Below are 19,423 nucleotides of genomic sequence, written 5' to 3' on the forward strand. Positions count from 1 at the left end.
TCTGTGCAACTTCTTTTGTAGCGTTACATGTCAGACTATCACCCCACCTCTTGCTAGCTGAAGGTACAATGCTGCTTGCTTGTGTGGTGGGTACACAGTTTGTAGGTTGAGAGGGGTATACTACATACAATCTGCATACCAAAAGTGAGGTGAGTGATAGAGTTCACTCTCGCTAACTTGTCTGTCTTACAATTCCTTGGTATGTCACTATGGCCTGTCACCCATGTCAAATAGATGTGGAAATATTCCGCTATTTCGTTAGGAGATGCCCGGCATTTGCGAGCAATGATGGAATTAGCGACAACCCCGCCAAGAGATTTATCTATACTTGGCTATCAGAATAAATATAGATTTCTCTAAAGATAGTCACATTTTTGCCTAACTAGGGAACTAACGCAGAGGTGACAGACACTTACAAGTTACGGTAAACTGCAGAACTATTTTTAAATTTTGTTGATTTGAAAATTAATAGTGTCCGAACATTTTCTTCATTTAAAGTAGGGACGGGCAGCAGAGTGGCACGCTCGCAGCAGAGCGTGCTAGCAAAGTGCTAGATGAGGGGGCGACAAACTTACATCAGAAGGGTAAGCAATAGGCGTGTACGTATATTAATCAGTTCTGAGCAACGCATATGTGTTTGTAAAAAAGAGAGTGAAGCTTTGCCAATAGCAAAGTTACCAGATAAGGGGACTTCATTCCATGTTAGGGGATTTTGAAGTGTTGGGATTTGCTAGATCGTTCATAATAAATAATAAAATCCTTTCCTTTTTTTTTATTCGAATTTTTTTTTTGAATATTAACATCATCTTTGCAAATTTCTATTTTATTTACTTTTATAATTTTTGTAATCAAGAAGCATGGGCGATTTTATAATCAAGAAGTTTGAACATTCGCATGTCAAAGTTTCATAGTTTCAAACTATGTGGAGAAAAATTGGTACTGACAAATCGGTGTATATTTTTCTAAATGAAAAAATTGTCTTCGTTTACATATGAGTATGTATGTATATCGTATGTCTTTATGTTAGTGAATTGTTTTAAAGAAATGCAGCAAACCGTAATCTCAGCCAGCCATGTTTTATTTAAACAATGCATGTTATAAATTTTATGTTGTTAAAGAGGACAATTTATACATGTTTCCATTAAAAAAATAGAGGATTTTTTCAAAAAATTATCATAGCAGAGTGGGTATTCTTGGTGAGTACTTAGTTGCTCTCAAATTCAAATCACACGCATATGGCAATGCGCACAGTATGACAAAGTACACAAAAATGATTAGAAAAATTTGTTTGCATCCGCTCATGGGTTTCGCGCCATCGGTGGCAACGCAAACCACTTTTCGCCATGATACACCCATGCGTTCAGTACATTCATTAACACATTGAAATAAATCTTCACCTTTAGTCGTCCCTTTCATTGGAATAATGTCCAAAAGTTCTTCACATATATTTGGGTGGGCATCAACTCCTCGGATAAAAATCGCTAATTGGGCTATGTCGGATATATCTGTACTGTTGTCAATTGCCAATGAAATCGCTGTGAATGATTTTATACGCTCTTTTAACTCCGATTTTGTAATTTCCGCCATTTCATCTACTCGTCTGCTTATAGTTCTACGAGATAAGGGGGCAAAATTCCTACTGCTTTTAATATACAAGACTTCACCAATTCGCCATCCGAAAATGGACGATTCTCACGAACAAGGTTTAACGCGATTTCATAAGTTGCACTCTTTACATCTACAACGTAATCTTCGTTTTCCTAAGAAATTAAACAAAAATGTTAATAATTTGAAATTTACCGACCTTCTGTAATTTGGCACATCGAATCGGGCTCTTCGTTTAGACTTAAGGATTTTTATATACTTTATGTCTCTTTATGTTAAAAACCTTACACACCACACGTTTTTCACATACAAGGCATTGTGATACTCCGTCTACATATTTGCATAAAAAAGTTACCCTCCACTTCGGATTCAAATTTAACAATGTTCTTTCATTTGAGGTCATGCTGAACCAAATGTTTTATATTTAATATTTCATTTAACTTTGTTTATCTAAATTAAAAGTTAAAACAGAGTAATATATTACACTTTAGAAATAAATTTATGTTTTTGTCGGCAGTTGAACACTGTGCACTTTGTTTTGACGTTCGCCGTTTCAAATTTTTAAATAGAATTTTCAGCACTTTCACTGCATCCACACCATACAAATACACTTAATATTAGTGGTTTTTTATGCGACAATAATATGTAACTTACGGTCTCAAAAAATATCGTCGAAAAATGAAGAAATCACGAAAAAACTGATTTTATTTATGAAATGTCAAAACTTATGAGTAAGAGTTGCCGCAGTTGTTAAATGTGGGAATCAATTTTGGAAATTGTTGATTTTATTATTCATGATTTATATACATAAGTATATACTATTGGTTGTTTATTTTTATTTGCAGTTGTGCATATCAGAGTGCATTGGATTTATATGGGCGAAATTAGTTGTCAATCACGTCCACTTTTTATGAAAAATAAAAGAAAAACTGGTATCATTCAGTAGCTAAAAATTCTTAAACATTTAACAAACTTCGGTAGCTAAAGAGAGTTTGCAAGTTCTATAAAGTAATTGCTAAAAAACTTAAAAATGTGGATTTCTTAGCTCAATTTAAAAAACATCAATTTAAAAAAATATATCCGAACTCAAAAACCACTTAAGTAATCATAAGATAAGTGTGAATAATTTACAGATTCGTCAGTATATGCAGTGATCAATATTATTGAAGATTTAACTGTCATTGCTTTAAAATATGTAAGATTTTACTTTAGTCTCAAATGAAATATTTTCAGAGGCCTTAATCTTCTTTACATCTAGCAATTAAAAAACAGTATTACGCGACTTTTGAAATGTTTTATTGCATGTTTATTGTTGTTTATTACCTTAATTCATTATTATAATAGAAAGTGTAATATGTATTTAATTTAGTTATTAAAGGAAAATCTATCAAAAAACCTATTTTTTTTAAATTTTTTGAAATGAAGTTAAAAGTTGGCATCCCTGGTAAGAATTCATGAATAATTGCTCTCTCATTCAGGATACAAACACAGACACAACTCGCTCAATTTTTCTGTTTCTTCCCCGTGCTTTGTTATCCCCCTTCACCTAGCACTTTTACGCACGCAGAAGCACGCGCTGCTGCACAGTGCAAATGTGCTGAGTTTGCCCATCACTAATTTAAAGTATGTTCGACATTTTATTTTTATATGAAAAAAAAAACGCCTAAGGCTGTGCCAAAATCAACGCGATCTTTGAGCCACTTGCAGTTTATTAAACCAAAATTCAATGAGGTATAAGACTGTATAACCGGATTTTATTGAAAAATTCTGAGTAAAAAATTTGAAATTTTGATGAAAATTTATTTAACATTTATAAATTTTGTACAAAGTCTGAAACTATGCGTTATATGGTTATTGTTGCAGTTTGAACTATATTTCTATATCAAAATTATTGACATAAATAAATAGTCAAAACTTTTTTTTATGCTACTGACAGCACAAAATATATTGAGATTTATTTTATTTTATTTTTAAACTTAAGTCTAATAATTTTAAAATTATTGTCTAGATAAGAGCTATGACTACTATGACCTTAAGCTTTTATTTTATTTTACCGCCGCCGTAGCCGAATGGGTTGGTGCGTGATTACCATTCGGAGTTCACAGAGAGGTCGTTGGTTCGAATCTCGGGGAAAGCAAAATTAATAAAAACATTTTTCTAATAGGGGTCGCCCCTCGGCAGGCAATGGCAAACCTCCGAGTGTATTTCTGCCATGAAAAAGCTGTAGGTCCCTCCATTTGTGGAACAACATCAAGACGCACACCACAAATAGGAGGAGGAGCTCGGCCAAACACCTAACAGAAGTTTACGCGCCAATTATATATGTATTTATTTTTTTTTTACATTATTTTATTTTATTTCATTTTATTTTATTTTACGTTATTTTATTTTACTTAATTTTATTTTGCTTTAGTTTAACATTATTTTATTTTACTTTATTTTACTATATTTTATTTTATTTTATTTATGCGCTTATAAATGGATCAGTCGGTTACTCGCATTTGAGCTAAACGTGACATTGCCTTATAAATACTTTTTACTTTTACTCCAATCGCCAATCTTTCACATTGAACAGTTCATAACACTAGATCAATTTAGGCTCTAAATTGTCAAATTTCGTTTAGAACTACTCTAATCTGCCGATCTTTGTTTGTAGATCTTGTGACATTTTAACGGCCAAATGCAAAAACAAGATACATTGGATCTTATTGCTCTATTTGCTCTACCACTACTACCTGTTCAAAAGCTTGGCTTGCACCTTACTATATCACCATACTATCTCTCGCTCTCTCTGTTGGCTCTTCTCAATCAAGTTTGCATATAGTACAAATATACATATGTATGTTTATGTGAAGCCTATTTCTCTTGATTGTTCTTTATTTATCAAATTCGAATAACAGGCCATTGTCGCACTGAGTGTTTGCGGCGGTCATAATCCGATCAACGCCCCATTCAATTGAACAAGGCTGTACGCGTATGGAGCGGAGGCTTTTACAATAAGTGTGGGCGTGTTTCGCCCCACTCAACTGTTACAGCAATATTGCGGCACTGTTAAACAAACAATATGGAACTTCAAAGTATAATAGTATTTATTAAATAAGAGCCTGTGTATTTTTCCTCTTCCATTTCAATTTCGCAGTGAAAACTTACGTAGTGCCTTTGCATTAGCAAGTGATAGCCATCGGTTTGCCAATATTTTATACCCTTTTTCGACAGGCGAACGCTGATTGCATGCAAATCATCTCATGCGATATAATGCAAGGGGAGAGCTCTGATCACAGAACTCAAGCTAATAATCCAGTGCTTATGGCTTGAGTTTTATCGCATGCAATGAACTGCCGCTTTGAAGGTTTGACAACTAAATATGTTTATACTATACAGTAGATTCTGTTTTTATGCGGTAGATACGTTCCTCAAGAAACAGCATAAAAAAAGCTACCAGTTCTATAGTAAAACTATAGATACGTGTCAAAAGTGCTAAGAACCGCATAAATCTGAAATAATGTAATAAAATCGCATAAAAAAGGGCACTAGTCCCATATTATTACTATAGATACGTTCCATAGACCGCATGAATCTGAAATAATTAAATAAAATCGCACAAACAAAATATTGTATTTTTGAAAATTATATCTTTACTTAAGAAACGTCAGAATCGAAAAATAAATTTACGTCAGAAATAGAATCAGACAATACCCACATGTTGCGCATTCGTTTAGGATTTGGCGTAAAATCACTTTCGTCACTTGAGGAAATGTACACGTCTGATCTGGATAGTGATGCAGGCGGTTCCATACTTGTAGGGTTAGCATTTCTGATGTAACTGTGAAGAGTTTTTGCTTAGCTGGTTTAGAATCTTGTTTATATGTACAATTCCCGATAGGTCGACATGCATTTTTCAACTTAAAAAAAAACCGCACTATTTCAAAACCGCATAAAAAAAAGCCGCATAAAAACAGAACCTACTGTATTTTCATTTAAACGACATTTTTGTACGGGCAGAATAATAGAACCCAGAGGGAACTCCCATAAACGAAGTAATCCTTCTATTGCTCGTTCGTTTCAGCTCGTCTTACGCTTGCCTATGTATGTATGTTTGTACAAGTACGTAGGAGTGTTAAGAGTAATACTCACTTGCTTGCGTAGAATTGTATGATTAGCTATGAAATAAGTTAATGTGGAATTATTATGCATATTTTTGAAGAGTCTTTGTTTAAGACATTTTGTTTTTGCACATAGTACCCACTTATGAAATATTATTAGCAAATTTAGCTCCCTGCTGATACGTAGGCATTTTTTAGTGTCTGTAAGAATTTTATTGTAACTGTTCGCTTCACTCAAACGACGTGCATAAGCTTACGTATGTTTTGCGTTCTTTGCACAGTTTATCAGTATTCACAAAAATACCATCATGTGATATGACTTGCACTATTTCCCACTGCTATCAGTAGTTGAATACAGGTGAACATTTGATATGTAAGTAGGTGAGTTAATTTGTCGGCTTAGCAGAATTTGCATATCATGTAAACAAAAAATAATGACTATGTAAAATTACTTTGTGGAAGAACCTACAATCACATCACTGCACAGATTTGGCACATGTGAAAATATGGAGCAAACCCGATTTCCCGTAAACACATCGTATCGAATTAAATACTTATGCTTTACATCGGCGATGTGTGTACAAATGTAGATATGTTTCGAGTGTTTTGTTTCTTTATTTGAATTGCAAGTGTTAATTGGTTGTAAAGTGGCTGCCAGGCGAGAGTGTAAAACTGGCACGTGTACAAACTGGTTTGACAACTAATCAGCTGAGTGCTGTGCACTTTTCGAGTTGAATGGTTGTTGTTCGTTCATTCAAGTATTTTACCAGATTTGAACAGCAGAAACTTTGCGGTTACAAAGCAAAGGGTGTAAATCACGCATGCCAAAAGAAAAAACAAAATTATATCAATTCAAATTCTATTATCTTAACAACGGCCCGTAGTCCTTTTTCAGCGTTGAAACACATTTTAGGTAAAACCAAATGGTTACATAAAATCGGTTTTTTAATCATAGATATGATAAAAAACTAGTTTTTAGCTAAAATAAGGGAGAACAGTGCTATTCATATGAAAAGAAAAAATTTGCTCGGCAATATAAAAAAATATGAGTACTTTAATTAGTGCACCCTGTGTCATCTCCAAAAATGGTACAAGTACTCATTTTTGCGGGAGTATGTACATATGTATGTTTTTGTTTTTTGGTCGGCACTACACATACAAAACCTCCTAATATTCTCTGAGTTGGTGCGTGGCTACAGCAAATGATAGAACATTTCTAATAACGATCGCTCTCGACAGGCAATGGTAAATCTGCGATTGTATTTCTCCAATCAAACAGCTTCTCTCTCATAAAAACCATCTGGCGTGCGAAGCCGCCAAAAAACTCTAGACCTCTCTATTTGTAAAACAAACATCAAGAGGCGCATCACAAATAGGAGAAGCACTTAGTAAAGGGTGGAGGCGCCAATCTTATATAAACCATGTACATGCATATGTATATATGTACTAATATACGTATATATACATATGTACGACTTCTACCACGAAATGTATTAGTGAAGTAAGACGTTCCCATAACAGTCGGTTCTGCCTTACCAAAACAACCGGAATTTATATTCGATCAAGGAAATTCCTGCATGTTTCCCACTGAATGTCTTTGGTTACGTTATACCATGCAACGATTTAAAGGAGGCATTACGCTTAAAAAAGTCTTTGATAGTTTTATGTTTGGTGAAGCCAATTGGATTTAAGTTCAAAGAAGTTAAGTTCTAAATATAATATAAGCTCTATAGTACTACCTACTTCAACGAAAAGTCGGATGAAGCGACTGCAAAACAGTGTTGTTTATGGGCTCAATATAGCATCAACAAAGTGTTGGGCGGCTAACAAGTATATATTATATGTTCTGTTAATATCAACGTCGAGGATGCGGCATGCTTTACTAATTTTGGAATGTTGGAAATCTTCGAGTCGGATTAGCGTGTGACCTCTCATTCCATCGCACAGGTATTGAAGTTTAGTCAGAAAACTATTTGGCACCATTTGCATAAGGATAATTGCACTAATTTTAATTTCATCTTCGAACTAAAGCGAAAACCCCTTGAGAACTTTTTACTTTGAAATTGGACTTAACATTTCAAGTTCCTTACGTGATGTATGAGCCAGAATGAAGCCTGAATTTCTCGGAAGTCGGTTACAAAACATATTATGTATTATTCTTCTTCTTCTTCTTCTTATTAGCATCACAGTCCTTAGTGAACCATTGCTTCCTTCACAGCTTCTTGCCATCGATCTCGATTTTCAGCCACTTCCCTCCAACATTGCACGCGAATTTTTCTAAGATCAGCTCCCACATCTTCTAGCCACCTTTTCTTCGGGCGTCCCATTTTTCTTTCTCCAATTGGGCGCAGATCTACTGTCTTTCTCGTTGGTCGCTCCCTTGGCATTCTAGCCACATATTTATACGCTTGTGCTCATGTCATTAAGTCACTTTATCTTTTTATGGTGCAATATTCGCAATATTTTTCATTTCATTATATACCCCACTGCTCTATATGGTATGCCAATAAACAGACTTGAATTCAAAAACGAAACTCGAACTTGCACGACCCTGTTCATATAAGCAATCCTATACTCGTACAATTCCCTTTACTACCGCACAACTATTTACATTAATCTAATTGCTGCTCTTTCTCGCTTTATCTACTTTTAGGCTTTTGTCGCATGGTTGACGTAAACAACAGCACCAGTAATAATTCGTCCGTACTCGGCAGTGGTCTTACAAGTGGTCATGCAAGCGGCGGTGGCAGCAGTGCCACAGGTTCCACATCAAACGGCCTCGCAATGAGCGGTGCTGGAGCTGCAAATAGTGCTCTTGCTGGTGGCGGTATGACGGCAGATCTCTTGAATTCGGGTGCTGGTGCGAGTGCCGGCGGTGATCGTTTGGACGCATCCAGTGACAGTGCAGTTAGCTCAATGGGTTCGGAGCGTGTGCCATCGCTATCGGATGGTGAATGGGGCGAAGGTAGCGATTCAGCGCAAGACTATCATCAGGGCAAATATGGTGGACCGTACGACTACAGCTATACCAATAATAATCGTCTGAACGATGGTTCACGTCAACCGCCCGTCGCACAGAAGAAACATCAAATGTTTGGCAAACGCTTTCTCAACGAGCAACCTAGTTTGACTGCTGCAGGTGCAGCTGGTGGCAACAATACCGCCGGTGGCGGGGTAGTACCACCATCAGACACGAATCCGATATTAAATGTTGGACCTGCACCCACTGTCAAATATGAATATGAACCATATCCGACAGTGCCGGGTCTACATCAGGGCGGTGCCGGTGGTGCGCTACGCATCGAGGGTGCTATGGGGCCGGCACTTAGTAGCAAGGAACAACAAGCATACGATTTGAAATATGGTCCAGGTATTGTTGGTGGTATCGGCGGTTACTCACTAGATTTCGCACAGCGCCCACCGCGTACTCCACACGAAGTGGTGCAACACAATCACACTTACACTCTGCCACAGGGCACCGGCTCCTTGCCTCGACCGCAAACGCGCGACAAGAAACTATCGACGACATCGTCGAAATCCTCCAAGTCCTTTAATGGTGAGGAGGAACATTTGACACGCGATGAGAAGCGCGCACGCGCTATGAATATACCCATATCAGTGAGTGACATCATCAATCTGCCCATGGACGAATTCAATGAGCGTCTCTCCAAGTATGACTTAACTGAAAATCAGCTCTCACTAATACGCGACATACGTCGACGTGGTAAGAATAAAGTGGCCGCACAAAATTGTCGCAAACGTAAGCTGGATCAGATTCTATCGCTGGAGGATGAGGTGAAGGAGGTGCGCAGGCGCAAGGAACAGCTGTTTTCGGATCGTGACAGTCTGGCTTTGGAGCGCAAGCGCATTTCAAACAAATTCGCAGCGTTACACAGGCATATATTCCAAGTGAGTACTACCAACTGAGGGATGGGGGGTGAAATTAAAGTGGTGAGGGGGAATCAGGTTTAAACTAATTCATATCAGAATGTTTTTTCCAAAAGATTTTTCAAAAGTATTTTAAAAATTGATTTCTACAGAAAAATATAGGGATTCCTCATAGAGTTAAAAAATATAAACTAAATTTATTAAGGCATCAGTACAAAAACAACATAATTTACAAAGTTGTAGGAAGGTTACACGGAACGCGTCAAACTCAAAAAATTGGAAATTGGAAAAATGGCCACAAATCCGCAACTTAAATTGTTTTTTTCTTTTTTGCTATTATATTTTGTTTGTGTTTTTTGTTATATTTTTTTTTTTTTTTTTAATGTATACAATATATTTTTTTTTATTATATTTTATGTTTTTTATTGGGAGGTTGAATTAGTTTTAAAGGTGACACACAGATAGCGCTATTTATCACTTTATCGCGTTGGCAATACTGAATATATATTCATGACAAAGCCTCATCCCTAGGCTTTGTTTATCAGTATCTGTCATTTCGCTGAAGTATAAACAACGCAGTGTTTCCCGCAATTTGCGGGAAGCTTTGCTTTTCTGCTTCAATTTGAAAAAAAATACAGCCCAAGCCCGTGAATTGCTGCAGGAGGCCTACCCAGACCATACTCCGTCGATTTCAACATGTGAGTACTGGTTTCGACGATTCAAAAGTGGTGATTTTCACACCGAAGACAAGGAGCGTCTTGGCCAGCCCAAAAAGTTCGAGGACGCGGAATTGGGGGAATTGGTAATCGAGGACTCGTGCCAAACCCAAGAAGAGCTTGCTGAATCATTGGGCGTTGATAAATCAACCGTTTGCAAGCGTCTAAAAGCGATGGGAATAATCCAAAAGCAAGGACATTGGGTCCCGTACGAGTTGAAGCTGCGCGACGTCGATCGGCGATTTTTTACGTGCGAATTGCTGATCGAGCGACAAAATCGGAAGGGTTTTTTGCATCGGGTGGTGACTGGCGGCGAAAAATGGATCCACTACGATAACCCAAAACGCAAAAAATCATGGGGTTTGCCCGGCCACGCATCAACGTCGACGGCCAAGCAGAATATTCACGGCAAGAAAATCATGCTCTGCATTTGGTGGGATCCGGTCGGCGTCGTATATTTTGAGCTGCTCTAACCGGGCGAAACAATCACGGGGGATCGTTACCGACTGCAATTGATGCGTTTAAGCCGGGCATTGAAAGAAAAACGGCCGGAAACGGTAAAAAGGCACGACAAGGCTATTTTGCAACATGACAACGCTCGGCCGCATGTTGCTCAATCTGTCAAAAAAATACCTTGGAACGCTTGGCTGGGAAGTGTTACCCCACCCGCCGTATAGTCCAGACATAGCTCCCTCCGATTATCATTTGTTCCGGCATATGAGTCTCGATTTGGCGGACCAGCGGTTCTCCTCGTACGAGGCTACCAAAATATGGGTTGAGTCATGGATAGCCAAGCAGCGGCCAGAATTTTGGAGAAACGGCATCCGGAAATTGCCCGAAAGATGGGCGAAAGTTGTAGCTAGCGATGGCCAATACTTCAAATAAAATATTTTGTACCGCTTTTTCACAATAAAGCCCCAAATCTTTGAAAAAAACCTTTAAAACTAATTCAACCTCCAATATATTTTTTTGTATTATATTTAATGTTTTTTATATTTTTTTTAATATTTTTTTTATGCATATATATATTTTATTATTTATTATTTTGGGGAAATACTTAGTAATATTCAGGATTATGAAGTTAATTTGGAACAAAATTGAAATTGAAACAAATTAAAATTAAATTTTTCTACTCACCCACTCTTTCAGTACTTGCGCGATCCCGAAGGCAATCCCTGCTCGTCGTCCGAATACACGCTGCAGCAGGCCGCCGACGGTTCCATATATCTGCTGCGCAAATCCGATGCCGCGAATGGCAGTGGCAATGCCAGCAATAGCAGCAGCACAAGTAGCAGCAGTAGTGGCTTGAGCGGCCACGTGAGTCACAATGGCATGTCGCCACAGCAACAACCACAACAACAGCATTCAATGTTGGGCGCTGCGACGCACTTGCAGCAACACCAACAGCAAGCGCTGCATCATCATCATCATCATGCGCAGGCGCAGGCGCAACAGCAGCAGCAACAACTGCCGCATATGCATACACAGCAAGCGCAACAGCAACAACCACAACAGCAGCAGCAGCGACAGCATTCGGCGCATCCGCATCATCATCAAACGCATCAAAAAGATTGAAAATTGTTGTTGCAGCACTATGCGAGTTGGTTTAAATTACAGCAGCAGCAGCAGCAACAACAACAAGAACAAGAACAAAAACAACAGAAACAGAGTCATCACCAACGTCTCCACAACCAGCAGCAACAGCACCACCACCACTACGAACGCCACTATCGCTATCATCTCTATCAGCAACAACACCAACAGCAGCAGCAACAGCAAAAGTCGACAAAGAATTTAAGGCAATCAACAACAGCGTGGCCGCAGGATCAGCAAAAATATAAGCAACAACAACAACAACATGCGCTTCAACCGTATGCCGCTGAATTTGAGCTTTTCTATCAGCCCGCAGCGACGTCCCAACAACAATGCCAATGCGCACATTGCTATACGTTCGATTATGTGGGGGGGCCACAGCAGCAGGATGCCAAGGATTTTGAATGGTTGCATGAGGTGGCTGCTGTGCCCGCAGCTGCGACCACCTCGATTGCCACAAGTTTCTATTTTTATTGATTTCATAGATTTAAACGAACTTAGTAATGAATGTAAATTGGCTTTGCTCCTCTGCACTTTTGCTGGCAGTTTTCGTAATTGTTTTTTGTTTCGATTTTTTTTACTATGCACGCCGTGGTATATGGGGTGTGGCCGTTCATACTTGCATATAGTATACATACATACACACACCGATATGTGCATACATACATACATAGATAGTTAGGGGTGTTGGTATCGTAAATTCAAAAAAGAAAACTCTAGCAATTCATTTTCTCTATTTCGAACAAAAGAAAAACTCAAAACTCAGACAAAGAGCAGACAATAAAAACATTTGCACATCAGCAAAGGCAGAAGTTGCTCTGAATAACAATCGTTATAGCCACGTTTGCGCTTCTCCCCATTTTAAAACAGACAAACGTTCGCACATGCGCACTCACATCTCATCGAAGGATCGAGAAACTGATACAAAATATAAAAAAATATATAAAAATGTTACTTGAATTTAAAGTTGTTGAGCACAAATTATGTTAATTAGGTAAAGGTAAATAATGAAGTGAGACAGAATTAAACAAACAGATTATAGGAATAAGAAAGTGAACAAAAACAAAAATAAAAATAAAAAAATCTTTTTTTTTCTAAAAAAAATACCTCTATTAGGTACGCTGCTGAGTTGAAGGCAAAATGTAAGAAAAAAATAAAATAAAAAATAATAAAAAGCAAAAAAAAAAAAAATTTTTAAAAAAAAACGAAAAACTTGTGATACATTTTAATATTTAAACTAAACTTAACTTAACTTAACTTAACTTAACTAATAATGTATAAAGTATTTTATCAACTTTTTTGCATTACAAACACAATTAAGCATTTTTTTTATTTTTATATTTACTTAATTTAAATATAAAATAAATAATTAAAATTATTAATTAATTGAAACCCTGATTATTAGTTTGCGCGCTTTGTGGACCTTAATTTTCGAAGGTGGCAGCGCTTTCGTTCATACGACTTGTATACTGTGCTAGCGATTTTTTGTTGTTTACTTTACCTTTATATTATTTTAATTTTATATTTATATTTTTTTTTTAATATTTTTCAATTTTTTTGGTATTTTTTTTGTTTTGTTAATTTATGTTTTATATTTTTTTTTTTGTTATTTTGTACTTTTTTATATATTTTTGTATTTTTTTGTTATTTTTTTATATTTTCTTTTTTTATTTCTTTTATGGTTTTTTATTTTTTTACTTTTATTTTTTTTATATTTTCTTTTTTATTTTTAATTTTTTTATATTTCCTTTTTTCATTTTTCTAATTTTTTTTTATCTTTTTCTTTTTTTTTACCCTCCTTTGGGCACCCTCGTCTGGCGTGACTTTTTTGACTTTGGACGGGAATTTAACATATTTCTATTATAGCTAACGACTTGAGCTGCCAGGTAGCTTAGGTTAGGTTAGCCAGGTTGTTTGTCTAAGACAAGACACTCGGTGGCCCTAAGACCCATTGGGATATCTGCATTTGATTTCCATCTCCTAACTAAGTTGTTGAAACCACTTAGATCTGTTTAAGAAGGTAAATAGTCAGTCCCGTCAGTGTGACATTTCCCAGGTATTTCAAGAAAAATTCGCCAAGATATTTGACTCGGCTTCTTTGAAGTGCAGGACATTCACAAGCTTCCAAATAGCTTTCTAAAATTTAATTTTCTATCAATTTCTGCATATAACCTTTTAAAATGGGTCCTCGAACAGAACGAAAATTGCCTAGACCTGGGTGACCGAAAGTTTTAAAAAAGGTGTCCCACGACAGTCGGTTCTATGTTACCGGAACGACCCGGATTTATATCCGGCCAAGGGCTGTCACTTCAGCAGCATTCCCCATATACATATGTATGGGGGATGCTTATGCTGCTACAACAACAAAAAAGGGTCCAACGGAGGGTTTATATATATTTTTTTGGTATTTTTTTATACATTTTTTAATTAGTACTTTTTTTGGCTTTTTTTGTCTTTTTGTAACATCTTTTTTAGTACTTTTTTTTAATATTTTCTTAGTATTTTTTCATTTTTTTAGTATTTTTTTTAATTTTTTTCGTACTTTTAAATTTTTTTTAGAATTTTTTCATTTCTTTAAATATTTTTTTTAGTATTTTTGTATTTGGTGTTTTTTTAATTTGTCTTAGTATTTTTTTTATTTTGTTTTTTTTTTTATATTGTCTTAGTATTTTGAAAATTTTTTAGTATTTTTTCATTTTTTTTAGTATTTTTTCATTTTTGTATATAATTATTTCTTTTTCTAATTTTTTTTTGTCATTTTTCTTTTTTTTTCTTTTATCAATTTGCATATTTCTCTCCAAAGCTCCGCCCCATATCGCCTTTGAAATATTTCTGCATACAAATTATAACAAAGCAACTTACGAACAGCCTACCTCCCTAATGAATAACAAATAATAATAATTGTAAACAGTACACCCAAACACCCAAAAAGCCACGAGGTCGAGGTGCAAAGCTCATAGTCTCCTAACTTTCTAGCAAACTCTATATTTAGGTGAGGCTTCTACCTTATTTATAAAAAAAAAACATTTATTGCTTAAATTTTTTAAATTCTGTATCATATACATACAGATATTTGTACTGTCGGCGTCAAAAGAAACCACATATTGATAAAATTTTCGCCAAATTTTCAACAAAATTTCAAACTATAACTACTTTTGTATAAAATTGATTAAAATTAAAAATTAATTAAATAAATAGTCAAAACTTATCAACTTTCTTTTGACGTTGACTGTATGTAGAAAGTAACTTTTCTTGAAAATAAGATTTTTGACTTAAGCGCTAATTGCTGCTGCCCACGCATGTGCATATCTGTGGACTCTTGGTAGAACAATTTATTTGACTTAAGCAGTTTTTGCTATTAGTTATATGCCAAGCGCAGAAGTTAGCAATGCAAGTTTGCGAATTAGTTTTACTGCTCGCTTATTACATACAAACCACAATGGGCAAATGTATGATTCTCGTGCAAGTGAACTCCCTTATCTCCTCGGGGACAACCATCTAACCCAGCTTATGTGCATTTGCGGTCGCCGCAGCTGAAGCGATTGGGGCATGATTAACCGTTTGAAGTGCCCGATTTCGATGCACAAAAATTTTAGAAAATGTTTTTTTTTCTCTCTAATAGCAGTCGCCCCTCGGCAGTCAATGACGAATAACCGAGTTTATTGCTAACATGAAAAGGCTCTTACGAGTAAGAAATAATTTGCCGTTTGAAGGCGACATGAAACTGTAGGTCGATCCATTTGTAGAAAGTCAGCAAGACGCGAATCGCAAATTGGAGGAGCAGTTCGGTTAAATTCGCAACACTCGAGGGCTTAAGCGCCAATTTTGTATATGTATTTGCATTTTTTAATAAGAAATATGTATTTGCAGCAATTTAAGAATTTTTTTTTTTGTGAAATAAGTTTTGGAAGTTATTGCTTAAAAATCGTATTAGCTGTATGGAATTTTTTTTTTTTAAGACAAATAATAGACAAATTCTTGTTTGAAACATAAATAAAAATATTTTTTTATCAATATTTTTTATTATTATTTTTTAATTTTTTATTATTATTTTTAAATTTTTATTATTATTTTTTAATTTTTTATTATTTTTTTTAATTTTTCAAATTTTTTTATTTATTATTATTATTCATTTTTTGTTTTTCAATTACCAAGTATGTGCTAAAACAACAGCAAGAACAATGTTAGAAATTTGCTCCTTAGTTATTTAAGTTGAATTATGCGTAAGCATTTATTATTAATATGATACATACATACATACATAAATATATGTATACATATTTACGAAATAAAATTAAAATTAAATTTAAACAACCAGACACTACTATCTACAGTTAGGCATTGTATGGATACATAATTAGCGAATATGCAAAGTTATATGCACACATACATAGATACATACATAGATATTTATATGGCATGCATATGTGGTCGTATATGCATATAGACATAGATATGTAAATTAATATAATATTTAGAGGCGCCTAACCAGTGACATTAGAGCTTTAGTTTTAATATCTCAAAAAAATAAAAATAAATAAATAAATAAAAAAATAAAAAACTACATAAATGTGTAATTTTATATATGTATGCATAAACATTTACTGTTATAAGCCATTGTAAATACACAAATTGCGTACACTCAATAGTTTTAACGAACAAAAAGAGGGAAAGAAATACAAAAATTAAATAAATAAATGAAATCCGAATGCAATGTAAGTACATATGTATGCTGTAATGTTTTAATGTGAAGCAAGAGAAGAAAAAAAAGTTAAGAAATATATAGTTTTTAATTGAGCTCATGAAAGAGGCACACGTGCGGGTACGGATAGGTTTTTTACATTTTTTTTTGTTATTGTTTTTGTGTACTCTTTTTTGTTGTTTTGTATTTTGTGTTTTTGTTGTTGTTTCTTTGGTTTTACTTGCTTTTTTGTTTTATTTTGTGTTTTCTTATTTATTTTTTTTACTTATTTTTTTACTTTTTTTGTTTTTTTTTTACTTATTTTTTTTACTTATTTTTTTATTTTGTTTTTTTACTTCTTTTTTTTATTTTTCTTTTTTTTTATTTTGTGTTTTTTTATTTATTTTTTTCTGTATTTTTTTTTTATTTTTTTGTTGTGGCTTTTTTAATTTTTATAATTTTATTCTATTTTATTTTATTTTGTGTTTTTTATTATCTTGTTGCTTTTTACATTGTGTTTCTTCTTTTTTTATAATTTTTTGTTGTTGTTTTTGTTATTTTTGTTTTTTTTTATTTTGTGTTGTTTTTTTATTTTCTGTGTTTTTTATTCTTATTTGTTGTGGTTTTTTTTAATTTTTATAATTTTATTTTGTGTTTTTTATTATCTTTTTTTATTTTTTTGTTGCCTTTTTTCTATTTTTTTATAAGTTTTTGTTGTTTTTTATTGTGTTTTAGTTGTTTTTTTATTTTGTGTTGTTTTTTTTTTATTTTCTGTGTTTTTTTTTATTAATTTTTGCTGTAGTTTTTGTTATTTTTATAATTTTATTTTATTTTTAGGTTTTTTATTATCTTTTTATTTTCTTGTTGCTTTTTATTTTGTGTTTTATCTATTTTTTTGTTTTCTTGTTGCTTTATACTTTGTGTTTATTTCTATTTTTTATAATTTTTTATAATTTTTTGTTGTGGTTTTTGTTATTTTTATTATTTTATTTTGTTTTGTGGTTTTTATTATCTTTTTTATTTTCTTGTTGCTTTTTTCTATTTTTTATTATTTTTTGTTGTTGTTTTTTATTGTGTTTTAGTTGTTTTTTTATTTTGTGTTGTTTTTTTTCTGTGTTTTTTTATTAATTTTTGTTGTGGTTTTTGTTATTTTTATTATTTTATTTTCTTTTTAGGTTTTTTATTATCTTTTTATTTTCTTGCTGCTTTTTATTTTGTGTTTTATCTATTTTTTATTATTTTTTGTTGTTGTTTTTGTCATTTATTTATTGTGTTTTTGTTGTTTTTTTATTTTTTTTTGTGTTTTTTACTTTGTTATTTTTGTTGCTTTTTTATTTTGTTTTTTTTTTTATTATTTTTTGTTGTTGTTTTTATTATTATTTATCTAATTTTTTATTTTGTGTTTTTATCTTTTTTTGTTATTTTTTATTTTCCTTTTGCTTTTTAATTTGTGTTTTTTTCTGTTATTTTTGTTTTTGTTAGTTTTTTATTCTGTTTGTTTTGTTATTTGTGTTTTTTTTATTTTGTGTGGTTTTTTAAATTTTTTTTGTTGTGTTTTTTTTTTGTTTGTGTTGTTTTTTTATTTTTATTTTGTTTTTTTATTATTGTTGTTGTGTTTTTTTTTTACTCTCTATGTTATCATTTATGCACTTCGGTTTGCTTTTTTTTTTTTGAATAAAAATTAGCTGCAATGCACTTTAAAATAAAATAAATAGTACTTTTATAATAACGAATAACAAAAAAGATGGTTAGATTTCCTTGTAACACATTTATTACGCGTATTTTCTACCAACAACTCAACACTTATTTTTGATTATCGACTAACGCGAATGAAGAAAAAAACTTGTAATATAACCCAAAAAACAAAACACCCAAAACAAAAAAAACAGTAATCAGAAAATACGAAACTCCTATCCGTAGACGTGCGCACATCTCATGAATGAGTTCAAATGAAAACAAAACAACGGTGTGTCACCGTTACACATTTAAGCACTCGCAAAAATTCACAGAAAGAAAAACCATCTATTCACGCTGTACTTATCGCATTTTACCTATACTGTTAATGGAATTCGTTTGAAAATATATTCATATTTACTATTAAATGTGCAGGGAAAGCAACACAACACACACACACAAACACACGCGTGTAATTGAAAAACTACTAGTACGTATAATTTAGCCACTAAACAAATACCTTGAAACCCCGTATGCGCTAGTAAATGTTTATAAATGTGTACATGGACGTTTTTTAAATCCTCTAGCATTACACATTTCAACATTTTAAAGAAAAGTAAGCCTTTGCATTGTACATAAATTTGTATGTAATCACCACGGAAATTATGCTTTGGGTTTTTTCTAAATATTCTCCACTCACTGGTATTTTTTCTTAATACAATACTTTTACTGATAACTATTTAAATAAAAAAGAAAAATAATTAAAAATCTTAATACATAAGTGAACTTAAATTAATTCAGGTGCAAGTTTGAGATAAATGCAGTTTTAATGTAATAACAAACACAACAAAAGAACACAAAAACTTAGTACATAATTAAATTAATTGTGTCGTCTAAACATTGTCGCTTTAATGAAATAAAGTACCAAAAAAATGAAAAAAAATATCATAAAATATATTTACGTATGCATATTTTCATTGGTTATTGGCTTAATTAGACTGGGTAAGTATACCAACATAAATATCACAATAAAGGCGTGCCTTGAAATCACGCGCTGAATCATTATTGTCAAGCATGCAATAAAGAACCCCAAAAGACGCGTTGAGATGTTAAAAACAGACAAGCAAAAATTTAGATTCTTTCACGTTTCACTATTTTTATTC

At 33.5% G+C, this 19,423-nt stretch overlaps 1 protein-coding gene across 15 annotated transcripts in view; it reads left to right on the forward strand.

Annotated features, from left to right (window-relative positions):
* The window catches only part of LOC128855456 (segmentation protein cap'n'collar), a 287,928-nt gene extending 274,510 nt beyond the window's left edge, over positions 1 to 13,418 (forward strand). For 12 of the 15 annotated variants that reach the window (XM_054090369.1, XM_054090367.1, XM_054090378.1 and 9 more), the window contains 2 exons: positions 8,362 to 9,617; positions 11,462 to 13,417. In XM_054090369.1, coding sequence (XP_053946344.1) covers positions 8,362 to 9,617; positions 11,462 to 11,887 — 1,682 coding nt within the window. In that variant the 3' untranslated portion in view covers positions 11,888 to 13,417. Of the gene's footprint in view, positions 1 to 8,361; positions 9,618 to 11,461 lie in introns of all 15 variants that reach the window. The other 3 variants (XM_054090379.1, XM_054090381.1, XM_054090382.1) reach the window with 1 other exon arrangement.
* Positions 13,419 to 19,423: the final 6,005 nt, after the last annotated feature.

The sequence above is a fragment of the Anastrepha ludens genome, chromosome 2, assembly GCF_028408465.1.
Source record: "Anastrepha ludens isolate Willacy chromosome 2, idAnaLude1.1, whole genome shotgun sequence".
In the NCBI taxonomy this organism is placed as follows: domain Eukaryota; kingdom Metazoa; phylum Arthropoda; class Insecta; order Diptera; family Tephritidae; genus Anastrepha; species Anastrepha ludens.